Source organism: Equus przewalskii, chromosome 25 (genome assembly GCF_037783145.1).
Source record: "Equus przewalskii isolate Varuska chromosome 25, EquPr2, whole genome shotgun sequence".
Classification (NCBI taxonomy): Eukaryota; Metazoa; Chordata; class Mammalia; order Perissodactyla; family Equidae; genus Equus; species Equus przewalskii.
Window position 1 is genome coordinate 18338689 of NC_091855.1, and position 26913 is coordinate 18365601.

General features: G+C 39.9%; 1 protein-coding gene across 8 annotated transcripts in view; it reads left to right on the forward strand.

Moving 5' to 3' along the window:
• Positions 1–26913, forward strand: part of PSEN1 (presenilin 1) — a 73492-nt gene that overhangs the window by 363 nt on the left and 46216 nt on the right. For 2 of the 8 annotated variants that reach the window (XM_070593745.1, XM_070593747.1), the window contains exons 2-4: positions 5272–5350; positions 8221–8302; positions 8392–8519. In XM_070593745.1, the coding sequence (XP_070449846.1) occupies positions 8445–8519 (75 nt within the window). In that variant the 5' untranslated portion in view covers positions 5272–5350; positions 8221–8302; positions 8392–8444. Of the gene's footprint in view, positions 1–5271; positions 5351–8220; positions 8303–8391; positions 8532–26913 lie in introns of all 8 variants that reach the window. The other 6 variants (XM_008543743.2, XM_070593744.1, XM_008543745.2 and 3 more) reach the window with 3 other exon arrangements.

Genomic DNA, 26913 nt, shown 5'->3' on the forward strand with positions numbered 1-26913 from the left:
GGAACGAGGAGGGGCGCCCGTTTCTCGGGCTCCGGGCGCGGGGCGCGGTCGTGTTGAAGAGACATTCCCCTTCGGAGCCTTGGTCCGGAAGTGCTGGTTTCCCCAAGTCATCTCAGGGCGCAGGTGCCTTGGGCCGGGATTGACCGTCTTGACTGGAGTGGAGCAGCAGAAAGAGGAAGCGCCTGGCGCGGGTCTGGTTGAGCAACTGGTGAAACTCCGCGCCTCATGCCCCGACTGTGTCCTTGTCCAGGGGAAGCGAGCGGCACTCAGGGCTAAGTTCCTTATGTCTCACGCCCGAGGGCAAAACAGGGTCTGATGCTTTCCCTTGATTGGGAGTGTCACGCACGAGGCGTTATGTCCCGTGCTTTGCATATATCTTAGATATTTGCGTCTTCTTCCCGCTCAGATTCTTTTCAAATATCTGCTTTTCTTTTAGGGAAGTGATTTAATAATAATTTTAAAGACATTGCTTGCCTGCTTTGAACAAGATGAATAAAGTATTCAAGGTTTACTATGGGAGATAAGAATAGGATGCAAATAACTATATGGCATATATTATAAGTATTTGACAGAGCACATTGTAGAGGTCATAACATTCTGTGAAGTTTGATGCAGGTAGAGATCACCTCTGGTCAAGGGAATCTTGTTATTTGAGTTACCTTTTACAATGGGAAGGTTTTCACCCTTGGAGTTGAAGTGGGGAGGGCATTATAATCAGAGGATGTGCTACAAACAGGGACCCTCTGGAACGTGAGCGTCCAGTAACCCACTCTGAACATTAAATAACTGTTAGGAAGGAGGCTAAAACAGGAAAGTAGATTGGAGCTTGTTGCATTTGGCTGATTTCAGTCACCTGCAAAAGCCTATTTCAGTTCTCCTTAACTCATTTGCAGAGTTCAACCAACTTAAGTCCCCCAGCTCCACTCCCATTTAATAACAAGCCCTTAACAGTTACAAAAGAGGCCTATTTATTGAGTGCATGGATCTCCCCCTGCCCGCCCATAGATGATAGAAATGACATCTGTCATCTGATTTTCTGTTCTACTCCTGGTCCTTGAGTAGACAGTTCTCCCAGTTCTGGGTATACTTTCCTCTGAATGGATATAATTTATTGCTGAATTTTAAGTTAATGGCTGCTGCTAGTCCTAGACTGCTGCATGAATTTCCATTTGGGGAGAACTGAAGTTTTGAAGTTGGTATCTGAGTGTCATCCTAGAAAAAAAGATAAAATATTTGTCTGTTAACAAAGCTTATGTGGTCCTCTTCCTCTTGCTCAGATCCAGGTTTCTTCTCCTCTTGCTCTCCCACTACCGTTATATCAGATTGCAGGGAGAGACTGACTTCTTTTGGTTATATTCTGAAAAACCTTTCAAAAGACCCCTAATACTGCCTTTCCTTGGTGTGGTAGATGCCAGGCAGATTTGGAAGGTGTTTTAAGTGTGGCACTGTTGTCATCAGAGCTTTGCTTTAGGCGTGTTAATCTGATAGTTGGGGCTAGAATGGATAAGACTTTTGCATAATTCAGGCAAGATATAATGAGAGTTTGATCTTTGATGATGGCAGAGGCTTAGAAAGGAGGAAAAACATGAATAGGACGTAGCCACCAATTGAGGAGCAACAAATCAAGTGTAAAGTTGACTAGGAGGCTTTAAGTTTGGAGGATGAGGGAAATGATCACAGAAATAAGGAAGTTAGGAGCAAAGAACTAGTCTAGAGAGGAGGATGAGGAAGTGGTTTGGAAGTATCACTTTTGAAGTGCCAGCAGTTGAAATTGTCCCATGGACAGGCCTGGAGCTGTAAACATGAGAGTTGCTTAAATAGACTTACTAGTTGATGTTGATGTTGGAGCGGTGGAGGAGAGGCCTAAGGAAAGGAAGGGGGCCCTAACAGACCCTTAGGAACACTGGTAATGAGGGGATGGGAGAAGGGTGAGGAAGCAGCTGAGAATGAGTGGTGGGAGGAGACCTCCACGGTGCAGTGTCATAAAAGCTGAGGAAGGGAGGGAAGCTTCAGGAAGGAAAAGGTTGTCAGGGATTTTCAATATTAGACCTGATGTAGCAGAAAGAACTGAAGATTTAGAGCGGCACTGTCCAGTAGAAACACAGTGTGAGCTACAAATGTTAATTTTAAGTTTTCTAATAAGCAGTTTTTTCTAAGATAGGAAAAAAATAGGTAAAATTAATTTGAATAATATATTTTATGGAACCCAATACATCTAAAATATTTTTATTTCAACATATAATTAATATAAAAATGTACTTGTCTGTCTTCTTCTCTAGATAGTAGGCTCCTTAAATAAACAGGAGCATTATCTGATTCAGTAGCATCCCCAGCACCTATTATAGTGTCTGTAGCAGAAACCCTGTGTTTGTTTGATTAAAGGGAATTAATGTTTGCTTTTCACAATGCCTTGTACAGTTCCTTAAGTTGATCTAAAACAAAAGAGAGAATGCAGGCATTGCTGAGTATACCCAATGATTTACAAATTAATTAGATGTAGTTATTTTTTCATTAAAGATTAGTTGTATTCTACCCATTTCCACAGCAAATTTGAGACAATGACTCGGGGTAATCATACCTTCCATGTAGAGTTATTGAAATTAAATGTTTTCTGGAAAGATTCTTTGTAATTATACAAATATTGATAATACAGGAGCGTAGTCCCATATCCACAATTCTGAAATACAAAACCCCCTGAGAAAACCAAAAGCCTTTTCATGATTCATTTGACAGCAAAATCTAACCTGAAGCCATGTATAGACTACTTATATGTTTCACTATATATTTATTAATGTGTTTGATTTTGTGGTTCTATCTAAGACCCTGAAGGGGCATTATAAAACATATGGTATTTGCATCATATTACCTTTATAAAATCCGAAAAAAAATACAAGTTCTAAACACATTTAGTCCTAAGGGTTTCAGATAAAGGATCCTGGATTTATAAGTCTTTGTTCATTTTTATTGTGTCTTCTGAGCCCACATAACCATTATTATTATTATTTTTTTAAAAGATTTTATTTTTTTCCTTTTTCTCCCCAAGGCCCCCTGGTACATAGTTGTATATTCTTTGTTGTGGGTCCTTTTAGTTGTGGCATGTGGGACGCTGCCTCAGCGTGGTTTGATGAGCAGTGCCATGTCCGTGCCCAGGATTCGAACCAACAAAACACTGGGCCGCCTGCAGAGGAGCACGCGAACCCAACCACTCGGCCACGGAGCCAGCCCCAACATAACCATTATTTTTTAACAACAATTATGATAATTCTACATAAGAGAGCTCCCAAAACTCAGTGCCTTAGAGCATTTGTTCTCACACAAGGCTCTGCTTCAAGGTATAGGTCTCTGGGTCAGTTAGGGCAATTCTGCTTTGCATGTCTTATTCTGGGGCCCAGGCTGAAGGGGCAGTGGCTACCCACGGTAAGCTCTTCTCAAAGCAACTGCAGAAGTGCAGAAGTACAACTTCTGCACAAGGCAATCGCACAAGCACAGTTCAAGTGTCTGCTTGCGCCATTTCTGCTACGATCCCATTGACCAAAACAAGTCGTATGATTGTGCCCAGAGGCATGGAGTGGGTAGCAGACTGCACCCACCTTGAGGCCAAAACAAGTCAGAGGGCCAAGTCCAATATCACCAGAGAGGAGAGGTATATTCTTCCCGTGAGGATGCTGGGGGAAGGCGTGAGTATTTGCTGAATAGTCATCTAATCTGCCTCAGATGGTTCACAGAAGTGGCGTGGGACGGAAGGGGGAACAAAGTCACCAAATAGGATGTATCACTAGCCTTGCTCTTTTTAGGCTCTACCACTTTCACAGAACCTCTTACAGCGTTGGGGAAATTATTTGCTCCTATTCTTTTAAAATTCAGAGGAGTCTTTCCAGGATGTGTTCCTGAAGTTTTAAATTAATTTCAAATTAGTTTTACTTTAGTTTCTTTTCTTTTCTTTTTTTTTTTTTTGGTGAGGAAGATTGTCCCTGGCTAACATCTGTGCCAGTCTTCCTCTGTTTTGTAGTGGGACACCACAGTGGCATGGCTTGATGAGCAGCATGTAGGTCTGTGCCTGGGATCTGAACCTGTGAACCCCCAGCTGCTGAAGCGGAGTGTGTGAACTTAACCACTACACCAACGGGCCTGTCTTTATTAATTTTAATTAGAGAATGCAGTTTGGAGGTTGGTTACATTTATTGTTGGATGTGAGCTTTTAAAAACTCAAGTAGAGGCTCTCCCAGCCCATCCGTATACAGTAATCAGAACTTGGGCAGCCTGTCCAGGAACAAGCTGTCAAAGTAACACCAAGGCTGATTAAAACTTTTGTGGAAAAAGAACAAATCACAAGCTCATTTGGCACTTGAAAACTTCCTAGCGTTACAATACAAAGATACTTTTAAAAAGTACTTTCTGTGGTTTTTTAAGTGAGAGAGAGAGAAACTAGTTAAGTGGCTGGAGTCATTAAAGCAAGCGACAAGCCCTTTGTGCTGGAGAAGATCATGATAGAAAGTCTCCTGAAGATGTTTGTTTCTGTGGAATATAAATTTTGTTTACATTTATCTCTGAGTGAAGAAAGAAAATGGTATCAGTAATTAAGTAAATGTGCTGTAAGAGTTTGAGGTTTAGTTGTTGCTTTGGGATGTAGTGAGAGACAGACATATACTTTTCTGTTGACCCTTCCTTAAATGGGATTTTTAATAAGCTTACTTTGAGATTCTAAGCATTGCTCCTGTGATACTTTTTGAAGTGCTGATGGAGAGAAGATTTTCTGGTTAGATAGATTTTTTTGTCCAGCACAACTAAGCTTTAAGATTATTTGTATTCTCCTGGGGTTTTTTAAGTCTTTTTGTATGTAATAGAAAGAAAATGTAGTTGCCCATCAGAAAAGGATTACTTTTTCTTTTTATCTGATTGAGAAAGTGTTTTGAGAAAAAGGAAGTGGATGGCAATGAATTCAAGTATTATGCTCTGTCAGTCTCAGAAAATCTTTAGCAGGTGACCAGAAAGAGAAAACACCAAAATCCGCTTCCATCCATACTCCTACTCCCTCTGCGATCCAGGTCACATGAAAAATCCTCGCTTCCCGACAACTGTCTTTTCTTGTTCTCAGGGCACTGCTAAGAAGGTTATAAAGTCCACTAGTGTCTTTTGTCACGCTCCCTGAACAGTGGGATCATTGGCCTTCTCCATGCAGTCATCACTTGTTTTCAGCTGTTCCTGGACCAGAGTCAAATCTGGCTTTGGCTTCTCCTTTCTTTGTACCAACAATGTTTGTTTGTTCACCAGGCCTGACTGAAGACCTGGCTAGTCCTGTTGCCTGCCTCTGCTTCCTGCTGAGCTCCATGTGAAGAGCAGCTCTTCCAGGGTGGGTCACCCTGTAGCATTGTGATCTTCAAAGCATCAGTGGAGGCATGAGCTTTCTTTGGGTGAACTGGAAAAGACCTGGGCTGGGCATCAGAAGACCTGGGTTCTGGAACTGGTGTTACTTGCCCCATAATTGTGCTGGCAAATTCTTTCACCTTTCCTGGGCCTTAGTTAATTCATGTGTAAATACAGATATGCCTTTGAAAAATAGTATTGGGGATATGCTAAAGTGACTACTGTATTATTGATGATTCTTACGAGATTTGTCTGAGAAAGCTCCAATATGATAATCAATTTATATGATTTCTTGTAATGGCTGAACAGATCCTACAGGCATAAGGCTAATAATGGAAACTATTTAAGATGTCACTTACTACTGTTTTTCTTAAGATCTCATTTACTTCTAAGCATTAGTTTTACTATTAATAAATATCAGCTCTGTATATCTTATTAGTCATTGTTACAAACTCCTAAAGAGCAGAGATGGAGTTTTACACAGAGGCAGCACAGTGTAATATGTGAGCCTTTGCCATGCTCCTTTCCTTACTGGATGTGACCTTGGGCAGGTTAGTGAAATTGTGTGCCTCATTGTTTTCATCTGTAAAATGGGTAAAGGGAACATAACTAATTATTCAGATCCTCTCAGCATCTCTCTCTGAGTTTTGATATAAATAGCCAGTAAACTCTTGTTTAGTGAATGGGTAGTCACTTCTGTTCATATTTTCCCTCTAAATATAATTCATTTCATTTACTCCTTATTTATTTTTGCCTGCGTTGCCCTTTCTTGCCCTTTGCTTGTTTCATTTGGCTGACACTGTTACTTCTTTTGTTTCTGAGAGATCATATGAGAATTTTTTTTTGAGGAGGTTAGCTCTGAGCTAACGTCTGCTGCCAATCCTCCTCTTTTTGCTGAGGAAGACTGGCCCTGAGCTAACATCCGTGTTCATCTTCCTCTGCTTTATATGTGGGGCGCCTGCCACAGCATGGCTTGATAAGTGGTGTATAGGTCTGCACCTGGGATCTGAACTGGCGAACCCCAGGTGGTAGAAGTGGAGTGAGCGAACTTAACTGCTGCGCTGCTGGGCCAGCCCGCATATGAGAAATTAATGACAGGTTTCTAAGGGTTTTCTGTTACAGAGCTGCCTTTAAATGATATGGTATAGTCCTCAGAGCATCCAGTGAAGGTAACCAATTGCAGCTTTTTCTGTTTGCCATCATTTTTGGCATTTCTGGGTTTGCTGAGGTAGTAGATATTGTACTAAATGTTTTTGTGGGAAAGAAGGGAATAATATGTGTTTTATTTGCTCATCATTAATCACCTGAATGTTAAAGTTTCAAGTATATAGTCAACTTTTAAAAATCTAGACCCATAGGTCAGAACATTTACTTTGAATACTTATTGTACTTAGAAAATACGTATAACTGGTCTGTTGCAGTGCTCCTCTCTTTTGGGTAAGCTAATGTACATATTGCCACGTCTTAATTTTATCCATTTTGAAAGAGAGGACCAATGGTACGAATAACCCTAAATATGAGTTTACTTCCACAAAAATCTATTTGAATTTTTTAGTTGAAGTATATAGAAATGTGTGCAGATACATAGGTGTAGAGCTCAGTGAATTTTCACAGACTAAAACTCCTGTGTAACTAGCACCCAGATGAAGAAACAGAACATTACCAATATTCCCAAAAGCTTCCCGTGTACCCCCTGCCAGTGAGTAACCCCCATAAAAGTAAGTTATCTCTATTTCTAATTCACTTTCTTTTTAAAGCAAATTTACATTAGTTAATTATGTCTTGTTTAGTTAATATTAATTTGCAATCCCCTGATCACATGCCAGCTAACTATGGGCTGAAGTTGGAGGGGAGGAGAAAGGTAGGCATGGTATATAAAAACAAGTAGGATAGAAAGGAAAGCATACCTTGGTTAAAAACTTTCCATGATTTGAATGATCCAAATATAGATAATTGATGGTTAATTTGAAACTCACTGCCTTTACTAGAGGAAAAAGTTACTTTATATGTCTTTGATGAAAAATCATTAGAATGAAAACAATAGAGTATTTAGAGGGTAGAGAATCCTGAAGTGAAAAGTGAAAATAAAACAGGACATTGACAAAATGCTTTCATGTGAATGTGTACATAGTAATGTTTTAGATAGTGTATATGAATTAGAATACTTCTGGATGCAAACAGATTTTTTTCCTTCTGTGTTTCCGAAGACTTTCTATGAAAAGGGAAGTTGAAATCATAAAGAATTGGCTGATGGAAATTGAGGTAGACAGGCCAATGGCAATGTGTGCTTGTAGGAGGGTGAGCTCTGGGAGACAGTCATGTGTGTAAATAAGGCTGCGCCAGGTGCAGAGGAGAGACCTGAGACTGGGAGTCAGGAGTCTGGTTGTTGTCCTGGTGCACCCAATTGTGACTTTAAGCAAGTCACTGAGCTTGGATCCCTTTCTGCTTTTGTAAAGTAGGTATGTTACCTGTTTACCTTGCTTTGGGGCATTGTGTTAAGGATAAAATGAGATAATAGAATTTTGCAAAAAGCACTAGACAAATAATTTTATGAAGATATAATAATTAGTTTGGATTGGTCAGCATGTTGAAGAAAACATTCTTTAAGATCGTTGAACTACCGTGGCTCTAAATCTGAAATCATTGGACATCTTTGTGATTGAAAACATTTGGTATCTCAAGTAGATTTACTCATTACCAAAGAGGTATCTTGAGCTGACAAAGTTTATCATTTGAAGGTCATGGGAAATTAATACATTCCTGGTTTACAAATTGGTCTTATAAGTATTTGATTGGTGTGAATGGATTTACTAGGATTTGATCAACTCTGAGTGACCTGGTAAAATCCTATTTCAGACCTAATACGGGAGCCTGCAGGTGACAGCAGCCGTCGAGGTCCTTAGAAAGCTTGGCCTGGAAGAGAACACATGAAAGAAAGGTTTGTTTTGCTAAACGTAATTTGTAAGTGTTTTAAAATAAACGTATAATTGTAATGCCCAAAGAATTGTTTTCTTTTTCCCTTTTCAGAACCCCAGGAGGCTTTGTTTTCTGTGAAAAAGTATTTCTATACAGTTGCTCCAATGACAGAGTTACCTGCACCCTTGTCCTACTTCCAGAATGCACAGATGTCTGAGGACAACCACCTGAGCAATAGCGTACGTAGTCAGGTACAGTGTGAGCGTCTGCACCTGCCCTTGACAGACTGTGGAGTCAGTGTTCACCCGCCCTCATCTCCGGGAGAGGCTGAGGGGGCTGAGCAGGCTTTCTCTGCTTTACCAAATTTACATATTTGCTGAACTTCAAGTGAGAGCAAAACATTGTCCCCTTTGGTGCTGGGGACCCAAGGCTGTGTGACTCATGGATGTTGATACAGTTTCTCCCTGGCCCAGATGTCACCTCCTCCATTGAAGCCTTCTCCAGCTTCCCCAGCTATTTATTGTTTTACCTGTCTTGCTCTTACTCTTCTGTGGGCTGAGTACATTTTATTTACTTTTATTTTTTTAGTACCTGGCATGGTTCCTGACAGTGTTCAGTAAATGCTGATTGACACAATGTGCAATGATGAATGCAAGGCTAAGTGTAGAGCCCTAAGAGAGTTCAAAGGAGAAGATCAGGGAAAGGGTGTAATCCGTGGCATGGGACACAGAGACGCTTCGCTGGCTACACGTACAGATGACATATCTGCCTGCGATCATTACAAATTGAATGCAGATTCCACAGATGGCCTGTGGGATGGTTGGGAAATCGGTAGGATTTTTAAAGGAAGAGCTGGAATGGGGGAAAACACAAGGCCAACTCTAAGCTGTTCAGGCTGGGGGTGTGGTGGGGTGTTGTGTCAGACTTTCCTCTGTTAGAACCAGAGGGCAGAACTAGTGGTGGAAGGAAACAGGTTCTGGATCAGTAAAAATAATTTTCTCACGGTTGCTATACGTCTGAAAGAACATGGACTGTCTTATGGGCTAGTGTGTGCTTGTCACTAAAAGCAGTTACAAAGACTGGAAGACTGCCAGCCAAATCTGCAGAGTTAGTCCATGGAATGAGCAATAAATTTTAGAGCACTAGATGGCCTGGCCTGGAAGTTCCCCTCACACTCTGAAGATTTATGATTCCAACTAAGGGTCAGAATGTGGGGAGGGAGGCTTTGCCAAGTAGGCTTTGACAGGTGGGCGGGATTAGAACAGAGCAAACTGGGAAGTCATTGCTGGTGGGAGAAATAACACTAGTGGAGGAAGGATTTTCCTAGAATATAGATTGACAGGCTGTATCTGGAGATAGTCATCAGAGGCAGATCACAGAGTATTGCTAGAATATTTTTAATCAAGTGGGATCAAGTTAAAATGAATATCAAGGGAAGCCCTGAAAGGGAACACAAGCTATAAATGGGTAGTATGTTGCTTGAGGGGTGTGGGGGGGAAGGGAGCAGGACTGTGGCACCTGTGCCTTGGTGCTTGGTTGATAAGGGTGTTACAGAGACTTGTGGCAACATATTTGCTCCTCTACTGTGCATCAGCAGTTTGATTTATTCCTTTTTGCTGTTCCCTAGGAATAGCTTTTTGAAAGGTTAGGATGGGGCCAAATTATGAAGTTTTTTGGATACAGGATATGAAAGTTTGCATGCTACAGACTTTGTAATCATTTTTAAACTGTCACGTCAGAGGAGGAAGAGGAAAACTGGGAACAGCAGACTCAGGTCTCTGGGTAACCCTTCCTTAATCAGAGCCGCTCCTATTTTATCTACTTTACTTATTGATCATCTGTGGATACTTTTGACCAAAAGATTCCACAACTAACAAGTTTTGAAAACAATAGTTACATGTCACTCATCTGTCCCCAAACCGTCCAAGGACATCTTATCTTGGAGTAACATCTGGTCTTTAAGGTCCCATCTCTGTCTTATCTCTTACGACCATCTCCCTCACTAGCTGCTTCCACCGTTCTGCCTCTGGGCCCTGAGTTATTCTCCAACTCTTCTCAGATGGCTCCCTTTACTTCCTTCAGGTAACCTCATGAGTCACCTTATCAGTGAGACCTTGCCTTCCTGACTGCTTCTCCCTTCCCTGCCACCCGGCACTCCCTGTAACCTTACTCTGCTTTACTCGAGCATACCACTTACCAGTATTTCTAGCATACCGTCTATTTACTTGTTGATTTGTTTACCTGCCTCCCCCTGCTATTTGTAAGCTGCTCTAGGCCAGGTCCGTAATCTGTTTTGTTCGCTCCTGTGTCCCCAACTCAAAGAACTGTGCTCAGCATATGTTGAGCTCTCCATTGTTAATGTAATATTATTTATATCCTTCACACTTAGGTTTTATGGGGCTTCGTATTTTTTTCTGCCTTTCTTGTACATGTTAGTGACTGATAAATTGAAATAAAAGGTGCTGTTGAGGAGGTACAATTGACACAGGATTTTTATTGATAATTATGTGTGTTCATGGGTTAGTTTTAGCGCTAATGTTCTCAGTGGTACCTTCCAGATCTATTAAGGGCAGCACTGTCTAGAAAGTCAGGCCTGATTTATTTAATTTTGACTCTCCTATTGATAATGTGATATCAAATAAGTTTATCTCCTTAAAATTGCCTTCTACAATTTACAGAGATCTTCTGTGTACATTCTTATACTTTCCAATTACCATGGGATTGGTCTTATTCCCATTTTACAGTTTAAATGCTTGTCCAAGCTCACACAGAAAATTAAATGACAGTCCTGGAACTTAAAACTGTGCTTTCTAGTTCCAGACTCACTCTGCTGTTCTTTCTGTTCTTCTCTCTCTTACCCCAGAGAAATGTCGATACTGAAAGGAGAGATTGTATGAAAAAAATTCTGGGGAAGAAAAATATGAAGTCTGTGTATTCATTCTGCACTGGTATACTGTAAAAAACCCCAAAGAAAGAGGAAAAGAATCTCATTGTTACGTTTTTTAGCTATAAAGAAGCCATTGTAAATATGCTCTGATGGGTTATGAAAAAGTGAGGGTAGGTCCAAATTTAAATTGGACATAGATGACTGTTTTTGTGGATTAATTGAAAGCAGCTCTTTTATTTCTGCTCTTGGATAGTGGGTTCGTTAAACACAAGTACAAGCCTCTGCAGGAATAGAAAATTCTTATTAGGCTGCTTTCTTCTTTATTTGCTCAGTGGCTAGTTTAGAGGAATCAAGAAGAAATTGAGAGATGTGGAAAGTGTCGTCTTTTCACACTGCTCAGGAAAGGAAACTAATGTATTGAGTAATGTCCTCAATGTGTTGGACTCTGTGCTAGGTACTGTTGCAAACATTATGTAGTTTTAGGGCCTTGCATTCTGGTGACATTGACTATAAGTGAGCAGATTTTCCTTCTGTATTCCCTTCCTTTGAATAACTACTCTAATAAAGTGTTTTTACTTATCTATATATCCTCTAGAGTACACAAACATGCTATTTTACATTAAATATTACAAAAAGAAAATTCATTTAAAAATATTTTTGAGGGGCCAGCCCCATGGCCAAGTGGTTAATAAGTTCACACACTCCACTGCGGCGGCCCAGGGTTTCACCGGTTCCAATCCTGGGCGTGGACATGGCACCGCTCGTCAGGCCATGCTGGGGCAGTGTCCCACATGCCACGACTAGAAGGACCCACAACTGAAAATATGCAACTATGTACTGGGGGGATTTGAGGAGAAAAAGCAGAAGAAGAAAAAAGAAGAAGATTGGCAACAGTTGTTAGCTCAGGTGCCAATCTTAAAAACATGTATACAGAATTTTTTGAAACTGAGAGGAGAGTGTATAACTTCCCTACAGACTATTCAAAGGTCAGCGTGAAGAAGTGGATCCTCTATTCCTTTCCTCTACTCAGTTTCTTCCTCCAAGGTCAGGAGCATCCCTAGTCTTGAACCCATATTGTGAGGCAATCGTTTGAGTGTGGGAAAGAAGTGAGAGGGTAACCAGATATTGGAAACTGTCCAAGAACAATGATGAATTGGCATTTAGGGGCTGTGGTTGAGTGACCTATAAATAGGTCTCTCAAAAGGAAGAACTCACTTTGATCCAGTTGTAACTTAAAGCAGTTGTGTGTAACTGTGGTTTAATTCACTTAATTTCTTAGTACTCATTTTTACCATCTGTAAAATTAGATGGTTTACTAGATAAATTCTCTTCCAAAAGTTTTGTTGTGACCATAAGTTAAGGAGGCCAACTGTCCCGGTGTGCTCGAGACTGAGAGGTTTCTGGAACACAAGATTTCCCATTTTAAAACTGAGACAGTCCTGAGAAAATAGGATCAAGTTGATTACCCTCTCAGAAGTATAATGAGATTGAAATCATTTTGGATCTGATGAACCAAGTCTTATTGAGTTAGATGACTTTCTTGTGTAACTTCAAGTATTATAATGATATTTGTTAATGTTCAAGTAGAAAATAACATTTAAAGCATTTTTCTCATTCCAAAAGTCAGATGTTGTCCTTGGCTTCATTCTTCCACCCTTAGATACAGTGGTGGGCTGCCTTTGTCCAGAAAATTGATTTCCTTTTGTAGGCTGCTATGGATAATCTCATTCACAGTAAAGGGATTTGAAGTTTGATGAGATTAGTCAGCTGAAAAACAGTGGATTTTTTAATCTCAGATATTTATTTCTCACATCTTTTATTGTGTAATATTTTAAGCATATACGGAAAATTGTTACTGAACTAGGTTCGTTTTTGCCTGCAGCTCAGAAAGCCAAACACTGAGACAATGAGATTGTAGCAGAGAGTTTACTCACAAGGCAGCCATGTGAGGAAGCGAGAACATGAGCCTCAAATTAGCTTCCCCGAAAATAGGGACTCAGGGATATTTATGGGATGGGGGCAAGGTGGTCTGAAATGTGGAGAGAGGTGATTGGAGGTGAGGAAAGGTGAGGTAATTGATGATCTGTGCAAGCGTGGTCAGACTTCATGCCTCTTCATAGGACCCGTGTTCACAAAATGGCGACGTTAGCTGCATGTGAGGGTGGAGTTTTTAGCCTCTTGAAGTCAAAAGGTCACCTATTGGATATCTCCATGGGCCCAGTTGATGAGTTGGTGGTCTCAACCGGCCTGAAGTGGACAGGGAGTTCTAACTCCTGAAAAACAGCTCACACACCCATTACCATGGTGACCCAGGCTCCAGGAAGATGTTATATATAGGAGCCTAGTGGGAGTCAGAGAGCATATTGCCTCAGCAGCACAGTTAACAGTGGGTGGGTTAAACACCTAAAAGCTATAAACAATAAATGGAAAAAGGAAAAAGAACTTTAGTTCCTAGCTACTTAATCATCATTAGGTAACTCTCTGCTGGTTTCAAAAGTATGGCAAATAATATAATGAGCACCCATGTACCTACCACCCAACTTCATTAAACTTTAATATTTTGTTTTATTTGCTGTGTATATTTTATTTTTGAAGTGTTTTCACTAAGCTTTTTCTGTTTCCATTATAGATTGATCCTACACTAAACAAAATCCTAACCAAACAGAACAAAATTTTGCATTTAATTTGGAAAGGTAGACTAGTTGTATAACAAAAAGAAATTACAGGTAAAATTGAAGCACCTCTCCCACATTCCCCTTCCTCTTTTCCTAGGATAGTAGCTACTATCCTGAATTTGGTATTTATCATACTGCCAACGCAAATAATCCATAACCAACCTATAAATCAAAATTGGGATGAGTTTGTTATGAGCCAGAGTGAGGATTATAACTGAGGAAAGCCTTACAAGGCGTTCTGAGAAGCATGGGTTTCAGTACAGTCATCTTTTTAGAACAAAGACCTACATTAAACACACCCAGGATACATTTTCATCAAAATTTCAAAGAGGTATTCAGTTGCAAATTAGCAGGTCAACATGATGTAAAGTCAGGAAAGGGACTAAACCGATGTTACCAATAGAGCATAGGAGGGGAAGTATGCATTCTTATATTAAGAGAGTGCGTTCTTTGGGGGCCAGCCCTGTGGCTGAGTGGTTAAGTTCTCGTGCTCTGCTTCCGCGGCCCAGGGTTTCACCAGTTCGAATCCTGGATGCGGACATGGCACCACTCATCAAGACATGCTGAGGTGGTGTCCCACATAGCATAACTAGAAGGATCCACAACTAAAAATACACAACTATGTACCGGGGGGCTTTGGGGAGAAAAAGGAAAAATAAAATCTTTAAAAACAAAATTGCAGGGGCTGGCCCCGTGGCCGAGTGGTTAAGTTCGCGCGCTCCACTGCAGGCAGCCCAGTGTTTTGTTGGTTCGAATCCTGGGCGCGGACATGGCACTGCTCATCAAGCCACGCTGAGGCAACATCCCACATGCCACAACTAGAAGGACCCACAGCAAAGAATGTGCAGCTATGTACTGGGGGGCTTTGGGGAGAAAAAGGAAAAAAAAATAAAAAAGTGCATTCTTTAACAATTAAGTAGATGGACAATGTATGTTTGATAGGTCATAAGTCAGGCTTTTTAGTTTGAGCCAAATGAGTTTTGAACTCAAATAGTTACCCCATATACCTCAATATGTGAAAATCTCATCATTACTATAAATATTATATTTATGAATATAAATATTTAATGTTATATAATATTACTTTGCATGTTTTAAATCTTTAGATAAATATGCATGTGTGTAAAAGTAGTGGCAGAAAGTTCCCACATTTTTGCAGTTTATATGTAGGTACATGTTGCAGAAGAGAGATGTTTTTGGAATTTATGTGTATATAGATACATGTAGCTCTAGTTCATTCATTTTCTTTTATTTTGTGAATATATAAAAATTGTCCATTCTCCTATTTCTAAATATTTGGTAGTTGCCAGTTTTTCCACAATAACCAACAGTGTTGCAGTGGGATTCTGATTCAGTAATCCTGCACATGTGAGTTTCTCAAAGATAATTGCTGATGGGGTATTTGGATCTGAAACTGTGTTAGAGACTGTGAGTATGCTCTCCAAAGTGATTGTACATCCAGAGTGTATGGCAAGTTCCAGTCTTTTACATCTTTGTAGAAGATGTGTCAGTCAGATGGATTTGAAATGACATCTGTGTTATTTTAGTGGATTCTCTTAATTTCTAATGAAGTTGAACTTTTTTTCTTATGGTTACTGACCTTGTGCATTTCCTCTTTTGTGAATTGCCTGTTCATGTTCTTTGCCCATTTTTCTATTGGTTGTTTGTCTTTTTCTTACTGATTTTGAGGAAATATAGTATATTTTTGGAGGGAGGAGGGATACTAATCTCCTGTTGGCTATAGGCTTTTCAAATATTTTCTCCTAGTCTGTAGCTTCAGTTTGTTTATGCTGAATATTTTAAATGTTTTAAGTAGGGGAATTATTCTTTCCTTTTAAAAATGAAATTTATTTATATTTTTGTTACTAAAAATAATTTAAGACGGGCCAACCCAGTGGTGTAGTGGTTAAGTTCCTGTGCTCCGCTTCGGCAGCCTGGGTTCGCCAGTTCATATCCTGGGCACAGACCTATGTACTGCTTATCAAGACATGCAGTGGCAGGTGTCCCACGTATAAAATAGAGGAAGTTGGGCACAGATCTTAGCTCAGGGCCAATATTCCTCAGCAAAAAGGGGAGAATTGGCAGTGGATGTTAGCTCAGGGCTAATCTTCCTCAAAAAAAAAAAAAACAATAATGATTTAAGACAAGTATGCAGTATGGGTTAGCAGCCCTTAGTACAATAAAAGCTTTTCCATATCTTAGAAAGAAAGACTGGGCTGAACTACTATACTGGAAATTGTTACATAGTCCAGCTAATGTTCAACTGTTCCATTCGTTGTTTTATGTCTATACCAGAAAAATAAGACAAGGATTTTGGTGATTTTCCCCTTTTATTTTTTCCAAATGTTCTGTAATACAGTTATCTCATAATTTAAAGAGAAAACTGTTTTTAAAAAGGAAATTTTTTGAACGCAAAGAGGTTGCATAAGGACGATATGCTACCTGGAGAGTATGTGTGGAAAGGGAGAAGCATTCAAGATTCTCCATGATGACTGACAGTAGTCGGGGGATTAGAACAACTGACGTAGGAGAAACCAAAAAGGCATGATAGCATGGGGTCTTTGAGAGCACATGTGTTGGTAATTGGAATTTTTTTTGTGCCCTCATCATCAATAAAAGCTTTAGTTTATGTTTGTCAGTCTCTATTTTAAAAGGCTGAAATGTTTATAACACCTTATTGAAACTTTCATCAAAAATTTGTTTTCGAGTTACACTTTAAGCTTTGATTATCTAGAAAACTAACCCAAATAAACCACCTTAATTCCTGCCAGTAACAGGGGGGAGGAGTTGCATTGTTCTCACCTTTTCTTTTCTCTTTTTTTTGGTTATTGCAGTAACGTTGGTTTATAACATTATATAAATTTCAAGTGTACATCATTATATTTCGATTTCTGTGTAGATTACATCATGTTCACCACCCAAAGACTAATTATAATCCATCACCATACACATGTGCCTAATCACCCCTTTCACCCTCCTCTCTTCTCCTTCCCCTCTGATAACCACCAATCCAATCTCTGTCCCTATGTGTTTGTTTATTGTTTTTGTCTTCTCTTTGAGTGAGATCATACGGTATTTGACTTTCTACCTCTGATTTATTTCACTTAGCGTAATACCCTCAAGTCCATCCATGTTGTCACAAATGGCAAGATTTCATCCTTTTTTATGGCTGAGTAGTATTCCATTGTGTGTATATACCACATCTTCTTTATCCATTTGTCCCTTGATGGCCACCTAGGTTGCTCCCAAGTTTTGACTATTGTGAATAATGCTGCAGTGAACATAGGGGTGCGTGTATCTTTACACCTTTGTGTTTTCATATTCTTTGGATAAATGCCCAGCAGTGAAATAGCTGGATTGTATAGTAGTTCTATTCTTAGTGTTTTGAGGACTCTCCATACTATTTTCCATAGTGGCTGTACCAGTTTGTACTCTCACTAGCTGTGTATTAGAATTTCCTTCTCTGCACATCCTCTCCAACACTTATTATTTCCTGTCTTGTTAATTATAGCCATTCTGATGGGCATGAGGTGATATCTCATTTTAGTTTTGATTTGCATTTTCCTGATAATTAGTGATGTTGAACATCTTTTCATGTGCCTGTAGGCCATCTGTATATCTTTGGAAAAATCTCCAGATCTTTTGCCCATTTTCTAATTGGGTTGTTAGTTCCTTTATTGTTGAGATGTATGAGTTCTTTGTATATTTTGGATATTAACCCCTTATCAGATATATGGTTTGCAAATATCTTCTCCCAATTGTTAGGTTGTCTTTTTGTTTTGTTGATGGTTTCCTTTGCTGTGCAGAAGATTTTTAGTTTGATGTAGTCTGATTTATTTTCTCCATTGTTTCCCTTCTCCAGTCAGACCCCGTACTTGAAAATATGCTGCTAAGACCAATGTCAAAGAGCGTACTGCCTGTTTTCTTCTAGGTGTTTCATGGTTTCAGATCTTGCATTCAAGTCTCTAATCCTTTTTGAGTTAGTTTTTGTGTATGGTGCAAGATAATGGTCTCCTTTTATTCTTTTGTATGTGGCTGTCCAGTTTTCCCAAAACTGTCTACTGAAGAGACTTTCCTTTCCCCATTGTATGTTTTTGGCTCCCTTGTTGAAAATTAACTATCCATAAATGCGTGGATATATTTCTGGGCTCTTGGTTCTGTTCCATTGATCTGTGTGTCTGTTTTTGTGCCAGTACTATGCTGTTTTGGTTATTATAGCTTTGTAGTATATTTTGAAATCAGGGAATGTGATACCTGCAGCTTTGTTCTTTTTTCTCAAGGTTGCTTTGGCTGTTTGTTGTTCCATATAAATTTTAGGATTCTTTGTTCTGTTTCTGTTGGAAATAGTTTATTGGAACTTTGATAGTGATTCCATTGAATCTGTAGATTGCTTTAGGAATTATGGACTTTTTTTTTTTTAAAAGATTTTATTTTTTTCATTTTTCTCCCCAAAGCCCCCCAGTACATAGTTGTATATTCTTCGTTGTGGGTCCTTCTAGTTGTGGCATATGGGACACTGCCTCAGCATGGTTTGATGAGCAGTGCCATGTCCACGCCCAGGATTCGAACCAACGAAACACTGGGCCGCCTGCAGTGGAGTGCGCGAACTTAACCACTCGGCCACGGGGCCAGCCCCCGTATGGACATTTTAATTATGTTAATTCTTCCAATCCAAGAGCCTGGAGTATCTTTCCATTTCTTTGTGTCTTCTTCAGTTTCTTTCAACAATGTTTTATAGTTTCCAGTGTACAGGTCTTTCACCTCTTTGGTTAAATTTATTCCTAGGTATTTTATTCTTTTTGTTGCAATTGTAAGTGGGATTGTATTCTTAATTTCTCTTTCTCTACTTCGTTGTTAGTGTATGGAAATGCAACTGATTTTTGTATGTTGATTTTGTATCCTGTGACTTTACCATATTCTTTTCTTTCCCTTTTTTTTTTTTTTTTTAGGAAGATTAGCCCTGAGCTAACATCTGCCACCAATCCTCCTCTTTTTGCTGAGAAAGATTGGCCCTGAGCTAACATCTGTGCCCATCTTCCTCTATTTTGCATGGCTTGATAAGTGATGCATAGGTGCACGCCCGGGATCTCAACTGGTGAACCCCAGTCTGCCAAGGCAAAGCATGCAAACTTATCTGCTATGCCTCTGGGCTGGCCCCTGTTTATTATTTCTAAAAGTTTTTTGGTGGATTCTTTAGGGTTTTCTCTATATAAAATCATGTCATCTGCAAATAGTGGCAGTTTTACTTCTTCCTTCCCAATTTGGATCCCTTTTATTTCTTTTTCTTGCCTGCTTGCTCTGGCTAGGACTTCCTATACTATGTTAAATAAGAGTGGTGAAAGTGGGCATCCTTGTCTGGTTCCTATTCTCAGAGGGATGGCTTTCAGTTTTTCCCTGTTGAGTATGCTGTTGGCTATGGGTTTGTAATATATCGCCTTTATTATATTGAGGTACTTTCCTTCTATACCCATTTTATTGAGAGTTTTTTTTTTTTTTATCATAAATGGATGTTGAACCTCGTGAGATGCTTTCTCTGCATCTGTTAAGATGATCATGTGGTTTCTATTCCTCATTTTGTTAAGGTGGTGTATCACATTGATTTGCAGATGTTAAACCATCCCTGCGTCCCTGGTATGAATCCCATTTGATCATGGTGTTTGATCCTTTTAATGTATTGCTGTATTCGGTTTGCTGATATTTTGTTGAGGAGTTTTGCATGTATGTTCATCAGTGATGTTGGCCTGTAATTTTCCTTCTTTGTGTTGTCCTTGTCTGGCTTTTAGATCAAGGTGATGTTGGCCTTGTAAAATGTGTTTGGAATTGTTCTGTCTTCTTCAGCTTTTTGGAATAGTTTGAGAAGGATAGGTAACAAATCTTTGAATGTTCGGTAGAATTCTCCAGAGAAGCCATTTGGTCCTGGACTTTTATTTTGGGGGAGGTTTTTGATTACTGTTTCAATCTCTTTACTTGTGTCTTGTCTATTCAGATTCTCTATTTCTTCTTGATTCAGTTTTAGGAGGTTTTATGCTTCTAAGAATTTATCCCTCAGAGAATTTCTTCATTTCTTTTTAGTCTTAGTTCTGTCTTCTCCATCTGAAGTATTTCTATGTTTCTGTCCTCCAGATTACTAATTCTCTCCACCATAATATCAGCTCTGTTTATTCAAGGATTCCAGATTTTTCTTTATCTCATTCATTGTGTTTTCATCTCCAGCATTTCTGATTGGTTTTTCTTTATAGTTTTAATCTCTTTTGTGAAGAATTCTCTCTGTTCATCAATTTTATTCCTGATTTCATTGAACCATCTCTCTGAATTTCCCTGAACTCGTTGAGATTTTTTATGATAGCTATTTTGAATTCTCTGTCATTTAGATTGTAAATTCCTGTGCCTTCAGGATTGATTTCAAGGTGCTTGTCATTTTCCTTCTGGTCTGGAGTATTAATATACCTCATCATATCATTTGATGGGGTAGATTTGTGACTTTGTCTGTTGGTAGTATCTGGTCACAGATTCCACCTGCCACCGCTGGGCCTGGGGCAGGATCTGTGTATTCTGAGCCTGCTGAGATCTCTGGCGTCTGTGCCTGTCCTTTGGAATCTATGCTGACAGGGCCCATCTGCGATTGCCTGCTTGTGGCTTCTGCTTTACTAATGTATGCACAGGCACTTTGGCGGGGATCCCTTGCTCTGGTTAACTGGCCAAGCTTGTGCACCAGGCACAGAGAGGGGCGCTTTCTTTTGTGTGCGTGATTCCAGGGGCATTCTCACTCTGCCCTTGCTATCTGCCCTCCTAGAATGCTGGCTTGATGAAGACACTCTGACAATAGCTTAGCCTTCTATGTATGGAGCTTTACCATGGCTAGGAGGCAATTTGGAGTACAAAGGCCTTCCTGCAGAGAGTTGTCCTTCCTCCCTCTCCTTGTAGTCCCATGCATAGTCTTACATCCTAGGTCACTGCTGGGGAGGGAAAATAGATCCCCTGACTTCCTTCCACTTCTTCCTGGGGGTTCTAGCATCCACCTTTAGACATATGGCTGCATGAGTCTCTCAGACGTCTCTTGTATTGTGTGAATGTCCTCTTTTGGTTTATGAATGTCCTTTTTGTTGGATCTTATGAGAAGAGTCTAAAGGAAGTGCTCATTCCACCATGATGCTGATGTCACTCCTCTATTTTTTTTTAGTTTCTATTTCATTTATTTCTGCTTTGATTTTTATTATTTTCTTCTACTGATTTGGGGCTTTTTTCTTCCTTTTCCAGTTCCTTTTGGTGCACAGGTAGATTGTTTATTAGAGATTTTTCTTGTTTACTGAGGTAGGCCTGCTTTGCTATGAACTTTCCTCTTAGAACCGCTTTTACTGTATCCCATAAATTTTGGCATGTTGTAATTTCATTTTCATTTGTCTCCAGGTATTTTTTTATTTCTCCTTTGATTTCTTTGTTGAGCCAGTAGTTGTTCAGTATCATTTTGTTTAATTGCCACATATTTGTGTCTTTTCTGATTTTCTTCTTGTAGTTGATTTCTACTTTCATACTATGGCGGTCAGAAAAGATACTTGGTATTATTTCAGTCTTCTTAAATTTATTGAGACTTGTTTTGTGGCCTAATATGTAATGTATCCTGGAGAATGTTCCATGTGCATTTGAAAATAATGTGTATTCTGCAGTTTGGGGATGGAATGTTCTGTATATATCTACTAAATGCATCTGGTCTAATGTGTCATTTAAGGCCAGTGTTTCCTTATTGATCTTCTGTTTGGATGATCTCTCCATTGGTGTAAGTGGAGTGTTAAAGTCCCCTACTGTTATTGTGTTAATGTCTATTTCTCCTTTTATGTCTATTAATAATTGCTTTATATATTTAGGTGCTTCTCTGTTGGGTGCATAGGTATGTAGAGTACATAGGAATAAGTGTTCTACCCTCTTGTTGGATTGTTCCCTTTATCTCTTTATGTAGTGCCCTTCTTTGTCGTTACACTTTTTGTTTCAAACTATTTTGTCTGATATAAGTATCATTACCCCAGCTTTGTTTTCATTGCCATTTGCATGGAGTATCTTTTTCTATCCCTTCACTTTCAGTTTGTGAGTGTCTTTAGGTCTGAAGTGTGTCTCTTGTATGCAGCATATATATGGGTCTTGTTTTTTTATCCAGTCGGCCACCCTATATCTTTTGATTGGATCATTTAGTCCATTGACATTTAAAGTAGCTATTGATAAGAATGTACTTATTGCCATTTTGTTACTTTTTTCCTGGATGTTCTAGTAATTCTCTATTCCTGTCTTCTTTTCTTACTCTCTTCCCTGTGGTTTGATGGCTTTTTTTCTTTTTTCAAAGATTCACACCTGCACTAACATCTGTTGCCAATCTTTTTTTTTTTTTCGTTCTCCCCAAAGCTCCCCAGTACATAGTTGTATATTCTACTTGTGAGTGCCTCTGGTTGTACTATGTGGGATGCTGCCTCAACATGACCTGATGAATGGTGCCGTGTCCGTGCCCAGGATCCGAACTGGTGAAACCCTGGGCTGCCAAAGCGGAGCATGCGAACTTAATTACTTGGCCACAGTGCTGGCCCCAATGGCTTTCTTTAGTATTATGTTTGGGTTCCTTTCTCTTAATTTTTTTGTGTATTTATTGTAGGTTCCTGGTTTTTGATTACCATGAGGTTCATCTATAGTAACCTACATATATAGCAGTCTATATTAATTTGATGGTCTTTTTAGTTTAACCTCTTGCTAAAAGCTGTACTCTTTTACTCTCCTCTTCCCACATTTTATGTTTTTGATATGAAATCTAGCCCTGTTTTTGGTGTGTGTATCTGTTACCCTCTTATCATGGGACTGTAAGAAGTTCCTTAGACTGTCTTTGTTCTTCTTTTTTCTTTTATCTGTTCAGCTTGGGTGATTTCCTCTAGTCTTTCGTTCAGCTCACTTATCTCTTCTTCTGTATCATCTACTCTAATATTGAGACCCTCAAGTGAATTTTTCATTTCTAGTATTGCATTCATTTCTGATTGGTTCTTTTTTTATATTTTCCAATTCTTTGTTGATGTTTTCACTGAGTTCATCCATTGTTCTCCCAAGATCAGTGAGCATCCTTATGACTATTAGTTTGTACTGTTTGTCAGGTAGATTGTTTATCTCTGTTTCATTTAGTTCTTTTTCTCTGGTTTTGTCCTGTTCCCTTACTTGTAACATCTTCCTTTGTCTCCCCATTTTGCCTCTTTTTCTGTGCTTATATCTATTATATTAGGTAGGTCAGCTATGTCTCCCAATGTTGGAGAGGTGGCCTCAGGTAAGACATGCTTTACAAACCCCAGCACTGTGCTTCCCTCTTGTCACCAGTTCCAAATGTTTCATGAGTGTCCCCTGTGTGGGCTACGTCTGTCCTTCTGTTGTGGCAGGGTTGCTCTTGCTGCAGGTGCCCGGGGATGCTAGGATGTCCCCCTGGCTGGCTGGTTGTGATGCTCAGCTGTGTGTGACTGCTATGGAGTCATTTTATTGGGCATGGAGAGCCCCAGCATAGTTGGCTGCAAGGTCTAATAGCACATTCCTGTTGCAGTTTTTCTGCTAAGTGAGTAGGTCCCCAGCATGGCTGATTGCTAGGCGCAGGGGCTTACAATTGCTCTAGGTCTCAGACCTGCAAGGCTCTTGTCAGCTCTCTGAGGATTGCAGCTGAGTGGGGTAGGCACCAGGCCTGGAGCACCCAGTCATTTCAGGCCGTGGAAGGTAGGGCCAATCCCTTATGTGGCTGTTTGAGAAGCACAAGTCTCCTGCAGCTGACAAGCCCCACCACCTGCAGGGCCACACACCCCATCAACACAGTCCTGTCTGTGTGCACACCCTGACCCAGTGAAGTGGACCCAGTTGCCTCACTGCAGAGGCCTCACATACTCCAACAACACAGGCTCACCCTTGTGCATGCCCTGCCCTGCAGAGGCAGACCCACTCCCAGGTTGCAGAATTTCCAGGCACCCCGCCTGTGGGGGCCCACAGGTTGCCCGAGGGCTTGCTGTTGGATGGGGCAGTCCCTAGGGTGGGCTGCCTGCCCTAGCTGAGCTGTATTAAATCTGCTCTAGTGGGTGGGGCAGCCCCTGGGCTGACAGGTGAGAGGAAGAACTCCACTGGTCTCTGCCAGCATACCTGAACTAGGTCACAATAATGACTGCTGCCAATGCCGCAGTCCCTGGGTCCGTAAGGAGCTCTCACCTCTCATGGAGATTTGCCCAGAGCCTATGAAGTAAGTCTCTTCTCCAAAGGACTGTGTGCCTTTCTTTCTAGTGATTTTAGGTTGCTTTCTGAAGCAGGTGAATTTGTATGTGAACCCTTAAGAGCAGGCTTTTTTTTTCCCCTATGTCCAATAGCTTTTCTGAGAGTATTCCCCATTGTTGTTAATAGCCAGCAAAGCCAGATATTATGGCACTCATCTTGGTTGTGCTGAGTCCAAAAGCTGCTTGTTGTGGTGATGCTCCCCTGCTCAGATCCCCTGCTCCTCCAGGGAAGACTTCGTACCTTAGGATTGCTCCTGGCTGGCTGTGGAGCACTGCAGCCGGAATGTGGCATTCTCCTCTCTGGAAAGGAGTTTCTGCCTCTTTGACTTCAGTCAGCACTGTCCCTTGTTGTTGGGGTTCTTTTTGTCCAGTTCTAAGTTCTTGGGGGTAATTGTTGCAAGAGCAGTTGTAAATTTGTTGTGTCCAGACGAGGAGGTGAGTTCAGAGTCTGCCTCTGCCACCATCTTGACAGCGGAGCTCTCTCACTTTTTCACTTTTTAGATGTTTTTATTTTTTTATGCTTGTTGACATGACCTAGGCTGTAAAATCCCTAAAGACCAAACTTTGTTCATATTTCTGAGCTGCCTTTAGAGTTTATTGGTAACCCAGTATCTCTAAACCAGTTCAATACAAATCTCCCAGCAAAAGAACAAAGGTGTTTTTGTTTTTATCTACCATTAGCAAGAGAAATTTTTAAATTTTGTGTCTGCAAATGAAGTGTGACATGAATCTTACTAGTTGCTAAAGCACTTCAGCTTTCATGCAGAGGGTTCTCTGGGCTCCTTCTCCTCTGAACACACTTCCTTAGCCATCTCACATCACCACTCTTGCCACCGTGTTCTGTCTGCGCTGCTGTTATCATGTGGGGCAGAGCTCCAGTTTTTATGTCGAACACCTGTCAAATGATAGTTTGGCATGTCATAAGAAATAAGTGGAGAATTTGTTTTATTTTTCCCTGAAGAATGTGTGTCTTGCTTCCTTAGAGATGGCATTCAATCAAAAGTTTTACTACTTTACATTAGTTGACCCACCATCTCTAACTAGAAGCTAGCATGGCCTCATATTTGTTTTTGCTGTTGGTTGTCTGTGTCTGTAGGGACTGAAGACTGGCAGGTGGACTAATGACTCAACTATTTCTGACCAAGGGCAAAGCTTACAAGTTGTGAAATAGCTGAAGTTCTTTGTTCCCTAAATGTATAGGTTGGATATTAAAGTATCTCTAACAAGAACATTATCTGGGCCTTTTTCTGTAGTTTGTGATCTACTGTAATCTTTTAGTTTACTTTTACTATTAAAATAATTTGTAAGCTGTTATGTTTCTGGTGGAAAATTTTGATGAGTTGAACTCTTTTTGTTTGACTTGTCATAATTCTTTGCCAGAAGTCAGCCTCCGTTTCATTTCTGCTGACATTACAGGAATATAGTAAAACTAGGGGAAATTGAAAAAATAAACTTCAGAGAAGTGAAAATTCATGTTTCAATTTGGTATAGGCTTACATCTTTTATGTGGATTAACTGAGACATTTTTGTTTTTCTAAGATACAAAAATGAATTTTTTTGATGTCTAAAATTTGTTTACATTGTTAATTAAACCTTGTAAAATGTATATTAAAGCAGTAATTTTCAAGCCTTAGTGTGCATTGGAATCCCTGGAAAAATAGTTAATACAGACTCTCTAGCCCAAAACCCGGATTTCCTGATTTTGTAGTCCTGGGATAGGGCCAGAGAATTTGCATTTCTTTTCCTTTCTCTTTTTTTTTGTGAGGAAGACTGACCCTGAGTTAACATCTGTTGCCAGTCTTCTGTTTTTGCTTGGGGAAGATTATCGCTGAGGTAACATCTGTGCCAGTCTTTTTCTATTTTGCATGTGGGATGCCATCACAGCATGGGTTGACTAGCAGTGTGTAGGTCCGTGCCCTGGATCTGAACCCTCAAACCCTGAAGCAGAGTGCACAAACTTAAGCACTCTGCCTCTGTGCTGGCCCTAGAATTTTCATTTCTGACCAATTCCCAGATCTTTTCAATGGTTCTGGTCCAGGGACCGTAGTTTGAGAACCACTATATTTGAGTAAAGAAATAAAGGGGAAATGATAGGAGAGATAAATGATTTGATTTATAAGTTGAATACTCAATGTTTTTATTCATATTAGTTTATTCTGACCCAAATTTTCTAGTCCTTAAGGAAATAAATTGTCAACAGCTTTTTTGATTTAGAACAGAAGAAATCAGTCATTTGTTAAGTAAAAAAGAAGCCTTAAAGTAGTAATCCATTGAAAGATCAATAATGATTGTCTATTTAAAGCAATTGCTGAAGAACATTTGTGTAAATCCCATTACCTTCATCTGCTAAATTTATAACATTAAAATGTGTCTGGTCTTTATAAGTAAAGGTCCTCTGCAGTGTCTTTTCTGAATTCAAAACATCAAATGCAAAGCAGTTTATTAAGCTGTTAGCAAATCATAGACTGGCAGAAGTAACTGCACTTTCTAGATGATGGTGGGTCACTTTTTTTTAAGTGTGAGAAGTCCTATAGAATTAAACAGAAAGCAAACCTATAAGCAATTAAAAGTGGTGTTTAAGTACTTGGGACCTTGAGTACAAAAAAATAAATGAAAGGAATGCTCTAGATTTAAACTGAATTGGGTCCACAGGCCTAATGAACCTTTGACAGTGTTATTGTACTGTCTATATCAATGAATTTGTCTGCCCAGTTATGTCAAAGTGAGGTCAGGAGAAAAACAACTTAAAATCTTGGTGACCTCCAGAGGAACATGCTTGCTTTTGAGTGAAAGTGAAGTCAGAAAT